This window comes from Belonocnema kinseyi, chromosome 7 (genome assembly GCF_010883055.1).
Source record: "Belonocnema kinseyi isolate 2016_QV_RU_SX_M_011 chromosome 7, B_treatae_v1, whole genome shotgun sequence".
NCBI classification, from domain to species: domain Eukaryota; kingdom Metazoa; phylum Arthropoda; class Insecta; order Hymenoptera; family Cynipidae; genus Belonocnema; species Belonocnema kinseyi.
In genome coordinates, this window is record NC_046663.1 from 42,833,796 (window position 1) to 42,846,187 (window position 12,392).

Below are 12,392 nucleotides of genomic sequence, written 5' to 3' on the forward strand. Positions count from 1 at the left end.
AACTATTGCAAGTTTTGACAAAAATCCATCTTTCTTGGTTGGCAATTCATCTCCTTGGTTGAAAATGTACCTCTATTTTACTCAAAATTTGCCTTTTTACGTTGAAAATTCAACTATTTTGGTAGTAAATTCAACTTCTTCGTATCCTTTAACTATTTTTTTCAAAATTTGTACTTTTTAGTTGCAGCTTCAAATATTTTGTTGAAAATTTCTCTTTTTTAGTTGAAAATTCATGTATTTTGTGGAAAATGCAATATTCTTACTTTAAATATGAGAAATTAACGAGTTTCAATTTCAACTTAATATTTATATCTACTTTAATAAATAAAGTAATAAATCTACAAAATTCGAAAATAAATCGTTCAAAATATATTTGAAATTGATGTCATCAAAAGGAATCTCTTTCGAAGCATCTTGTTTCCTTATATCGAGAATTTATGTTTATAATTCTTAAAAAATGAATCGAAATATTGCATGAAAGATGAACAGGGGGAAAATTAATTAAAAATTCTGGATTTTTGGTGTCTTTGAAAAATTTTCAAATTTAAGGGAGAAAAGGGGGAAAAGGGGGGACGTACTATCCCTGCCATCCGTCACGAAACAACCGGTCGCAATTTGACAGGGGTTTTTAATTGCAGGAACACTTGTAAGGGAAGGATATTTTTCCTCTGAAAAATCAATATTTTATACGTAATATGATACATTAAGAAAAAAAAGAATATCCAATAATAGACTTTTGCGACAGTAAATTTGGCTTCCTTTTAGTAAAATTATCCCGTACAAATATTTACGAATGTGAGTGGGAAATTGATATGATCACCTACTTTCACATACAAATGTTATTGACTTTAGAAAAAACAGTAATAATTTTTATGCATAGTATTGTTTGAACAAAAAAGTTTTATTTTTAGCCTGTAGTTGCTCAAGGCGATTGTTAATGCAAAATAGTAGGAAAATATTTAATTGAGACACTTAAAAAATTACGTCATTGGCTTCCCTTGATGATTTTTCGCATCGAACGATATTTTATATTTTTATATAGAATGTTCATTATTCAAATATTACGTTCGTATCTCATATAACTTGCATTTTAATCTAATGATCTCGCATTTGTCATGGAAAATTGAATCATAGATATATGCTTTCTGAGAAAAATTTATCATTTCTATAGGTATATTTCTGTATGCCTTACATTTTCTGAGTAATAGTTTTTATAATAATGTTAAATTGCTGGTGTCGTTAGATGAATATTTTATCAATTTATTAAAAATTTCCTTTTAACAACGTAATTAATATTCACTTGTCATGCAAATAGAAAAAAAAAAAAAGTATTTTTCTCTGGCAAACCACATCATGATGAATTCAATTTATTAATAAGTTAATATTTTTTAAAGAAATTTAAACTTATTAACAAGGATTTTATTAATATATTCAGAATTTTTAAAACAAATTTCAGATATTATAAAAAAAAAACTTTGAAAGAGATTTCTTTGATGATGTTAATTAAACATATTTTCTAAACGATTTGTTTGTTAATTTTGCAGATTTATCCATGTATATTATTTATTGATGTAGATGTGAATATTAAATTCAAATTTAAACACTTCACTTTCTAATATTAGTAAAATTATTGCATATTAACAAAATACCCGCATTTCTAAATAAATAATTTAATTTTCACAATCAGTTAGATCAAATTTTAACCAAGTCGTTCAATTTTTAATTAAAAAATACGACCTCTTAACCAAAAATATAAAAATTTCAGCCCGAAAGAATACATTTTTGACAAAAAAATTAATTTTCGATTAAGTAGTAAAATTTCATATTAAAATAGTTTATTGCCAACGAAATACACGTATTTTTTAAAGAAATAATTGAATTTTCAACCAAAAGGATGAACTAAAATGATGAATTTTCAACTGAAATTAAATTTAAACAAGTTAATTTTTTACAAAGTAGTTTAACTTTTAACCAAGTCGTTGAATATTTAAACAAAAAAAATTAATTCTTATTAAAACATGTGATAGTTTATATTGCAACAACAACAAAACTTTCCAGTTAAAAAGTCGAATTTTCTTTGAAACAGTTGAATTTTCAATAAAAAAGTTAATTTTAGAACAAATATTTGAATTATCAACGAAAAAAATATTATTATTTTATTTGATTTAATTAAATTTGCAAGTAAAATTTTTAAAACAAATTAGTTAAATTTTCAACCAAATAGTTGAATTTTCCACCAAAAATACGACATCTGAACAAACAAAAAATATTGATTTATCAACTTAATTTTCAAATTTGCATTCCTAAAAGTTAATTGAAAAAAAATAGTTATATTTTTAACCCAAAAAAATTAACTTTTGCCAAAATTTCATTTTTGACCAAATGGTAGAATTTTTTGGCAAAATAGTTAAATTTTCAACAAAAAAAGATCATTATTCAACAAAATAAGTGTACTTTCAAACAAAGGGATGAACTTCCGACTCAAATAATGATTTTTTAACCAAAACAAAAATGAAGTTTTAAGAAATTAATTTAAAGTTTAACCGAATATGTATTTGAATTTTCAACGAAAAAAGACGAGTTCTTAACAAAATAGTTGACTTGTCAACCAAATTGTTAAATTAGTTAAAACAATGAATTTAAAAAAATGAGATTAACTTTCAACCAAAAAGATAATAATTTTTAATTAAAATTAGTTTAATTTATTAAAAGCGAGACGAATCACCAATATGAATTTCAAAAAAAATTAAGTTTTTAAAAAAATATTTTGAATTTTTAACCCAAAAAGACGATTTTTTAACAGAGTAATTACTATTTCATCCAAAAGAAAGATGAGTTCTTAGCAAAACATGTAATAGATGCTATTTCAATCAAAAATTATTTTAATATTAAATTAAAAACAATTGAATTTATTTACAAAGGTACGAATTTTCAATAAAATAATTAAAAACAAAACAAAAGCTGATTATTTCACAACCAAAGAGTTGCATTTTTAACTTCAAAAATATATATATCTAACAAAAACGACTTTCATATTCGAAATTGAAAACACTTAAATTAATTTAAATGCAAATTTTCAATGAAATAGATGAATCATTTAATTAAAAAAAAGACGTTTCAGTAAATTAAGAAAAAAATTCAATGAAATTATTGGATTTTCAAACTAAATATACTAAAATATTAATTTTCAACCAAATAATTGAATTTTATACGAAAATAGTTGAATTCTGTAGGGAAAACCCGTGAAAAACCTATGATTAATAAAATTATTTTTCATTATTTTGTAATTCTTTTAAAATATGTAATATGACGTATCAGAAAAACGTATGTTAGTTGCGGTTATAGAAAAAAAAAAATTTTGAATTCAAAATTTACTCTTATTATCAATTATATACTTTTTACTAGCGGCCTCTAATAAAATATATTTAATTAGGTGTTGATTGTGAAATGGTTTGTTTTTAAACGTTAGCGAACCGCGCATTTAAAAAATTGTTATCTTCATAATCTTGTTATTTTCGTAAAAAAAAATTCTTTTCATTTTTATTTTTTACACTATATTCTTTTTATAACTGATATTTAAAAACTTCTTTAGTAAAAAAAACAAATAAATAGTTTTTTCCTCGGTTTTTCCAAAAGTCATTTTTCTGTTGTTTACATTGTAGTTATGTTAGAAAAAATACTTTAGGCAACTTAGCGTTCTCTGCTAAAAATAATACACTAGAGAAAAATTGATGGATTGTTCTTTTAGGAAAACTAATCATTCTGATTAATACAATTTGTTGATAAATGTAAATGTTTGCTTAAAAAATTAACGTTGTAAGACAGGGTGAACAAATAATAAAAATAAACATTAAAAGTGTGGAAATCTTGGATTAGCTAACTTGGTTTCAATTAGGAAAAGCTTCTCAAATCAGTATTTCACTTTCTGTCAATCAAATACGATTGAGTTCATGCGCAATACAATATGAGCAAGATGGATTAATGATCGTTTGCACTTTTTGCGTCCGTCGGAATAAGTAGATAAAGTGATTCATGGGCGGGCGTTCAGAAATTATTAGATAAACATATTTCACAAATTATATTTGATTCAATCAAGGGTTCAATGAAGAAATTAAGCAAATAGTGGAAAATGGAGCAATAGCAGAGTGGCCGAAATCCATAAAAAATGAATTTTCAATCCAAAAGACCGAATTTTCAACAAAATAGTTGCATTTTCAAACAAAAAAATTGATTTTTTCAAAAGACCGTTGGATTTTCATAAATGTAGTTACATTTTAACTAAATACTTGAATTCACTACCTATAAAGATAAAATTTCAACACAATAATCGAATTGTACAAAAGAATTAAACTTCAATCAAAAACAGTTGCTTTTTGAAAAAAATAGTTAAATTTTTAAACCGAGAAGAAGACGTTTTTATAAAACAGTTAAATTTTAAATAAACAAATAATTAAAATTTGAACACAGTAGTTAAATTTTTAAACTAGTGCTTAATTTTTTTATCTAAAACACGAATTTTCAACAAATCAGTTGAATTTGCAAACAAACAAGATTACTTTTTAAACAAACAAATGAATTTTCAACAAAATAGTTCAATTTTCAACCAAATGGATGAATTTTTTACCAAAAACGATTCATTTTTAACCAATTATTTAAATTTTCAACAACAAGAAGTAAATTTTCCAACAGGATTGTTAATCTCAACAAAAAAGTTGAACTTTTGACCAAATAGTTTACTTTTCAACCTACAAAGATGAATTTCAAATCAAATAATCAAATTTCTAATAAAAAAAGAATACACTTTAACGAAAACAGTTTCATTTTTAATTAAATGGTTAAATTTTTAGGCCAAAAAGACTAATTTAAAAAAAAACAGTTGAATTTTCAGCCTGAATGGTTGAATTTTTAACGAAAGAATAAAATTTCTTTGAAAAAAGACGATTTTTTAATAAAAAGACCATAAATTTTCAAACCAACTTCCAACACATGAAGATTTTGCAGTAAATAAAATAAAAAAGGCTCATCCAAATTAAAAATGTGAATCTTCAACAAAAAATGTAATTTTCAACCAGAGCGTTACATTTTTTTGACCGAAAACGAAGAAATTTAAAACCAAAAACATTAGTTTTCTACCAAAGAAGACTAATTATTAACTCAAAAAGATTAACTTCCAAATAAAAATGGAAAAGTTGCATTTACAGTTAAAATAATTAATTTCGAGCACTAAAACTAATTATCAATAAAATAGTTAGATTTTCGACCAAAGGGATGAATTTTCAACTGAAATAATTTATCTTAAACAGGAATAGTCATATTATCGGTGAAAAAAATTAATTTTAACATAAAAAAATCAAATTTTCAACAAATGATATGACTGTTCAATCAATAATGTAATAATAGATCAACGAAAAAAGATTTGTTTTTAAACAGAAAACAGTTTAATAAAAAAAAAAAGATTCTACAATTAAATAGGTGAATCCTTAACCAAATAAGATTAATTTTCAACCAAACAGCTGCATTTTTGTGCAAAATGATTAATTTTAAAACAAAAACAAGAATTTTTAACCAAATAAGATTTCTATCAAAATAGTTGAGTTCTCAATCAAAAAATAATAATTTTCAACAAAAAATTGAATTTTCGACTAAAATGAATGTTTTTTAAAAAAAATATTTCATTTTTACAATTTTACTTTAAAAATATAATCGCCTAAGTAATAAAAGTAGAAATACGAGGTTAGTTAATTACTAACAAGAATATTATATCAAGGTGGCCGTAAAGCTTAATTTTCAACATTTCCTCATTTTACCCTGCCCAATTTTTTATTTTCTCTGACAATTGATATTCAAAGACCAGAATCTTAATATTGCCACATTTTTAAAATCGAATCTTTCATAAAAAGAAAACAATTTCAAACTAAAATTTCCAATTTATCATTTTTCTAGAAATTCCCTGACTTATACAGGATTTTCTTTAAAATCCCAGATTTTCACCGACCAATAAAATTCCCTAACTTTTCCCTTATTTTCAGGTTTTCCCTAGCCTATGGTCGCCCTGCAAATTTTGTAATGATTATATACAGAAAAGTCTGTAAACTCTACATAAAAATATGTGGTGTCACTATTAACATAGGACCCTTGGAAAATTAAATTTTCTGTTTCCAGGTGAATATTCTCCAGTGATATTATATATAGAAACTGAAAAAGAAGATGAAAAAAAAAGATTTATCACCGATAATTTATGGATTCTACAAATGGAAGGATATATAATAAAATGAATGATTTCTCAAGATACTTGTTTTTAACTTCTTATATATCTGCTCCCTCACTTTGATTGTTTGTGCATATCGCAGCTTTTTAATATTCATAATTTCCTGGCTCATTATTTATTTTTGTAACAACTGTCACATCTATTTTCCTGGTCAGACAAGAAAAGAGATTTCATAATAATAATAGTGAACTTTTTTAAGAAAAACATGCGATCTTCCTTCTTTCAGGAAAAAAAAATTTATTTTTTAAAAGAGTGTCTTTGTTTCAGACAAAAATGGTCTCGAGGCTTAATTTAAGGTGTCGCAATATGCTTTAATTCTATCATCGTAATTCGAATTTCATGTTTTTTTACTGCAGCCTTCATAATCATGATAATTTATATATATTTTTTACCTAGAAAATTAATTATGAAGTGATGTGCTAAATATAATTTTTATGTCAAAATAATTTATTTTAAATACGTTATATTGTCATTTATCATTATTTATTCACGATATCAATTTCTCGTCTTACGTTATTCCTGGACCAAGCTCTTACATACACAGATTGTTTCTTCGACAGGTATAATTTGTCAACTACGTGCTGTATATAATAATTGACATCACTCTTACATTCCTTATAGACAGTTCGTATATTTATAGCATTCGTAATTTTAGAATACAACAATCAACACTATAACTGCTAAGAAGTATTTCGAAGATAGTTATATATTTGCAACAATAATATATAAATTACTATTTTCAGATAACGAAAAATTATCGAGAGAAAAAAAATCATTGTCTTTATATAGAAAACAAGAAGAATGTACTGACTAATTAACAAGATTGAAAAAATGTTTTTGGTTCAGACAACAAAGCGATTTGATTCCTATAGAAGAAACCTTTTCTATTGTCCGAAGAAAATCTTCAAATCTTTTATTAAACCAACAAAAATCTCGAATATGGTATAATTAGAAAAATTTGTGTTGGTTTCTGTTTGCTATAAGAACCCAATTTTTATTGGGACCAAACCAAACATTTTCCTAATTTTTCAGAACATCATTTTATTGATGATATATTGAAAATACTTCACTCAAATATTGATTTACATTACATATTTATGTTCAACTAAAAATTTAATACAAAAGTTATTTACTTTACAAAAGAAGTGAATTTCTCTGTGATAATTAAAAAGTTAATTGAAAATTATCTATGTTTACATACACAAGCCGCGTTATAAACTAGCTGTTGTCAATATATTTTAATTACTTTATTTTATATTAAAAACCTGCTACTACCACTTGGAGATCGTTATTAATTTTAATACGAGTGAAAAGTTTTTTGTTATTTTAATATAATTTTTTATCATCATTTTAGTTTGTTTTTTTGTGAATTATTTGTGTGACCTGCAAAAGTATACTTCCAACGTGAACTTATTAACTAAAAGTGTCAAGATAATCAAAATAGCTTTTACTGCGTGGGAGTTTTCTTAAAAATATTTTATTTATTGTATGCTTACATCATAAATCACAATTGTTTTATATCTAATTATGAATTGTAATGCTTAAACTAAAGAAATATTACACACTGAGGTCTTTAGATTAATTTACAACACGTCACGACTTCTGAATCCAAATAGATAATTGCTCTACAATATGATAAATGCAAGGTACAAATAATATTTTTAAGTATACGCCTAACACCCTTCGTTTTTTTATATATTTTTAATACTGAATTTATAGTTCTTGCGAAATTACAGAATAATTTTTTTTTAATTCCCAATTGAGCATGAAACTCTTAATTAAAGTTTCTAACTGAACAAGGACGTGGGTAGGCTGTCAATATTTTAAGATCTTTTATGCTCCTGTTCAGTTCACTGTCACCTGCACTTATCAAGTAACATTTGATATCGAACAGGAAATACTCGGTTTATTAAGGATAAGTCGATTTATTTTTTTCCTTTTCATCAGTTCGATGAATCAAGTTGTAGATCAATCAAGATTGAATTGATAAACTATAGAGAGATTTCAGGTAGCAGGTTTTTTTTGTGATGAATATTTCTGAAGGAATGAGATTCAAGAGGAAGAAGTGTAAAGATAGTAGGATTGATCAATTGCAGTTCATATGCATATATGCGAGCCTTGGTGAAAAATCAAGAATTTTATCAATTTTTTTTTTTCATTTCATACAAATTCCTGATGATCTGTTTTTTTGTCAATTAAAAATTATATAGAATATATAATATAATTTAATTAATAACATTTTTTAACAATATTTCTCTTTATGAAACCTTATATATTTGCTTAAAAAGTATTAATGGAATATTACAGATTCTTAAGGAAAGCCACAAGAATTTGCAGAAGTTACGGAAAGAACATCTGCGCTGGATATCCAATTACTCTTCTCAATGAAATGTGTCAACATAAGTGTCTATTTTGCGGTTACAATAACATAACTAATTTCTTATGCAATTGAAACTTCAATTTAATTAAATGCAACCGAAAACCACATTCCAAGGAAGAATTTGACCTCAAGAATTTTTTTAACGGAACTTTGTTTTGAGCATGCATCCGGAAAGAATTAATGAGCTAATTTGACACGCTGGTATCGCGTTCATATGTAAATAATCTGTAAAAATATCGCCGAGAATCTCAAAACCTACGACCCATCAGCTATACCTCAGAGAGGTCCAAAACTGAGGCTTTATTATTTTCTGAAATGGCACCCACACAATTTTCTTGCTCAACTTGAAACTCAAGACAACACCAAATTCGGCGTAATTTTAGGAATCAGCGTTTCCTATTTGGTAAAAAGATATTCATCCTGAAGACGTCCCAAAGATGTCCATACTAACATCTTCAGGACCTGTCTTTTTCGTGCTTTTAAACAAATTTCCTATCAATATTTTTCTAGTGTCACCAGCACTAAAGATCTCCTAACAAATCAACGGGGTTTTAGTTTTGTTATATCGCGAAGGTGCGGTTTTTCCTAATTTATGATAAAGAATAATAGGGTAAAATTCAGTCTCTTACCTGCATCTGCAGCCATGAGTAATCGATATAGGTGGTGGTGGTTGTCGTCGTCGTCGTGGACGTAGCATTGGGAACCGTCGACGTCGAGGAGACCTGCTGCCAGGTATCCTGGCCGGCGGCGAGGACGGTGAGGCCGTCGGGATGGCCTCTTTCGGGAACTATTTGATCGGCATATTGATAAGGAGTCTGAATCGTAGGTTGCCCTCCGGAGGGCAAACTCACTGGATGAGGAGGATGCTGGGCCCCCGAGCCGGCAGTGGGCAAACAGCACACGCTCACGTCCATCCGGCGGGGGGGCGGTGGCGAGTCGTAAAACCGTTCCGTCTCTTCCGGATAGTCCGACTGTTCCGGCCCCTCCGGCTGCTCCCAGATTGATCCTCTTCCGAGAGTGGGACCCGTTCGAATCATCCAACCACCCTCGAAAAACTGCTCCTCACCACTTCTTCCTCTTCCTTCGTTTTCTCGGCTTCCTTTTCTTCCTCCTATTCTCTTCTTTCACATACAAATTCCTCTTGGTCTCAACAGAAGCTTCTTTTAGGATCGTTTTCCTTTTATTCTTCTTATTCTCCTCTCATCTTCAACTACCTCAGTCACTCACTCTCCAAACCACCCGGTCAATTCTCTCGCCTTCCTTTGCCTTCCTCACGCTCCTTAACCACCGTTAATTGAATTGGAGGGAAATCTTTGCCAAGCGCTACTGCAAGAATACCCGTTATTCAAGCGAAAAACATCTCCAAATTTGTAAAAACACTTTAATCCAAAAATCCTGCAAATGTTGAAGAACGAGCCATTAACACCTAAATTGGTCTCGATGCACACAGTTCACCAACACAAAACTGGTCACTCACTGATCTTTTGGTACTATCAGGCTTCAACTCTTGACACAATGAATTGTTGATACCATTCAATGTTGGTAGCATAAGGACTCGATATCAAGAAATCTTGGTACCAGGAACTGCTGTCATGAGCTCTGGATACCACAAACTTCTGGTAACACAATCCTCTGATACCACAATCCTCTGGTACCACAACTCTCTTTACTTCTACCGACACTCACTCATTCTAAAGAGTTGTCAATCATCAAAAATAAGGGCACCACCTTATCCACTTTCCCTTCTATACTACAGAATCAAGACTTCTTCAAGATCACCACGTGGTAGTTATTCCCAAGAGAAAATGTATAGATCCCAGCACTTCTAATCCAAAATCCAGTTCTGGTACTGGTACCAGTGACTTCCACTCGTTTTATTTACTCCCTTGGCCAAGGGGACTCTCCTGAAGACAATTGCCACGCGCCACTGACAGATGCCGGCATGATGTTGACGTATACCTATCGGTCCATAAAGTCGTCCAAGAAAAAAATATACAATTCGATCCAACTTCCTGGAGTTCCGAACGTCACACACAACATACACCTCACTGATGATGATCTCTTTCGACGAACGATCTCAGTCCAGGATTTGTGGATCGCGCATGGTGCACAGAGTGCCTCTCACGTTAACAATGACAACGTGCTCCCGTTAACGTGGCGCGAGCCACGAGGATTGGAAGGAGAAGGAGGATGGGGTGGAGAACGTCGAGGATGATAATGAGGAGGTGGAAGGCTGAGGGGGGGATAAAGGTGCAAAGAGGGAAGATTAAAAGAGCAATGTGGTTGCGAAGTCGAGTCAAGGGTAGGGTGGAAGAGTAAAGGGGAGACAGCGGCAGAAAAGAGGGAGGCGGGGGTGGCGAACGGAATAAAGTGGCGCGCGCGCGCGCAACTTGCTTGACGGATGCTTTGACGAGTGTGACGGACGTGCGCGCATGCGTGTATGCGTGTCGTCAAGGCAACGGTTCCTCGGTAACTGCCCGACCGGGCACCGCGCTCCTCTGGATCACGCCCCGGGCACGAGCGATCCGACCAACCTAGGCGGCCATTGAGCACGCCTCCCTCCACTCTGACCCTCTCTGCGTCTCCCTCTCCGAGGGATTCCCTCTTCCCCTCTCGGGGACCATCGACCCCCACCGACAGGATTGATGGTCCCCTTCCAGCCCGCGAGTGGTCGCGAGAGAGGGTCTACAATATTCAACTACATCTCACTCAGAGACCACAGTCCCTCATCGAAGTTGGACTATCTAGCTCTGTTTATCTCTTTCTCTGATAAGAGTTGTGGAACTTCACTCGTCTCCTTTAGCTTCGACTTTATCTCCTGGACTCTTTTTCTTTCTCCACCAAGTACCTTTTCTCCTTCTTCCGACCGCAAAATGTTATTGCCAGTCCAGCTAGAACAGTCTCCTGACGTCATCAGGAGCACTTCTTGTAAAGATACCGGCTTGTGCATGAGGGTGATGATCTGGAAAAGGAGGATCAATAATATTGTAATTATCTTTACTCAGTGATTATTGTAACCCCTCGGCTAGCCACTAAAGAGAGTTGGTAACCATTTTATTGTGAATTATTTTATTATAATTATTAGTAAAAACGCCTATTGAAGAAATTAGTGAAGAAGTTCGAACTATTTACACTGAGAAAACTATATCGCATGAATTACAATATATATTGTAATTTCTGCGCTATATATCGTAATTATCGCATTATAATAGCGCAAAATCGTGATATCGTACATTGCAAGTTTTTACATTATATATCGCATAATTGTGCAATCTATATAACGTAAGAATTTAAGTTTATTACGCTATCACATTGTATTTCTTGTATTGTGATCTCGCGAGGGTTAGAGTAGTCAGCAAGCGATCACAGAAAAAATTAAAGATAAGGTTTATGTCAATTCCATGTGAAAGATTCACCGGAACAGAAATTAACCTTGGCAGATAAACTTTACATGGATCGAAGATAATTTTCTATTTTTAACCTTGCCTGGATAATCTTTCATCTTCTAATCGTCTCATGTTTATTCGAGGTGTAGCGACAATTACGATATCAGCGCTATCCAGCGTCCTTTAACTTCATTAAATTTTAGAGAAATGGGGATTCCCATCTGTCAGTTACATATTGGTCTTTTGCTAAATGGTGTTAAATAAGTTCTAATTTGTCTACAATAATGTGATTTATTTCGGAGGAAATATATCAGTAAGAACAAATTTTTTTGTGTTTTCTGTTGTTGATTCTACATGT

At 30.4% G+C, this 12,392-nt stretch overlaps 1 protein-coding gene across 1 annotated transcript in view; it reads right to left on the reverse strand.

Annotated features, from left to right (window-relative positions):
- Positions 1-9,685, reverse strand: part of LOC117176432 (dendritic arbor reduction protein 1-like) — a 177,104-nt gene extending 167,419 nt beyond the window's left edge. The window contains exon 1 of the mRNA XM_033366672.1: positions 9,278-9,685. Coding sequence (XP_033222563.1) covers positions 9,278-9,685 — 408 coding nt within the window. The remainder of the gene's footprint in view (positions 1-9,277) is intronic.
- Positions 9,686-12,392: the final 2,707 nt, after the last annotated feature.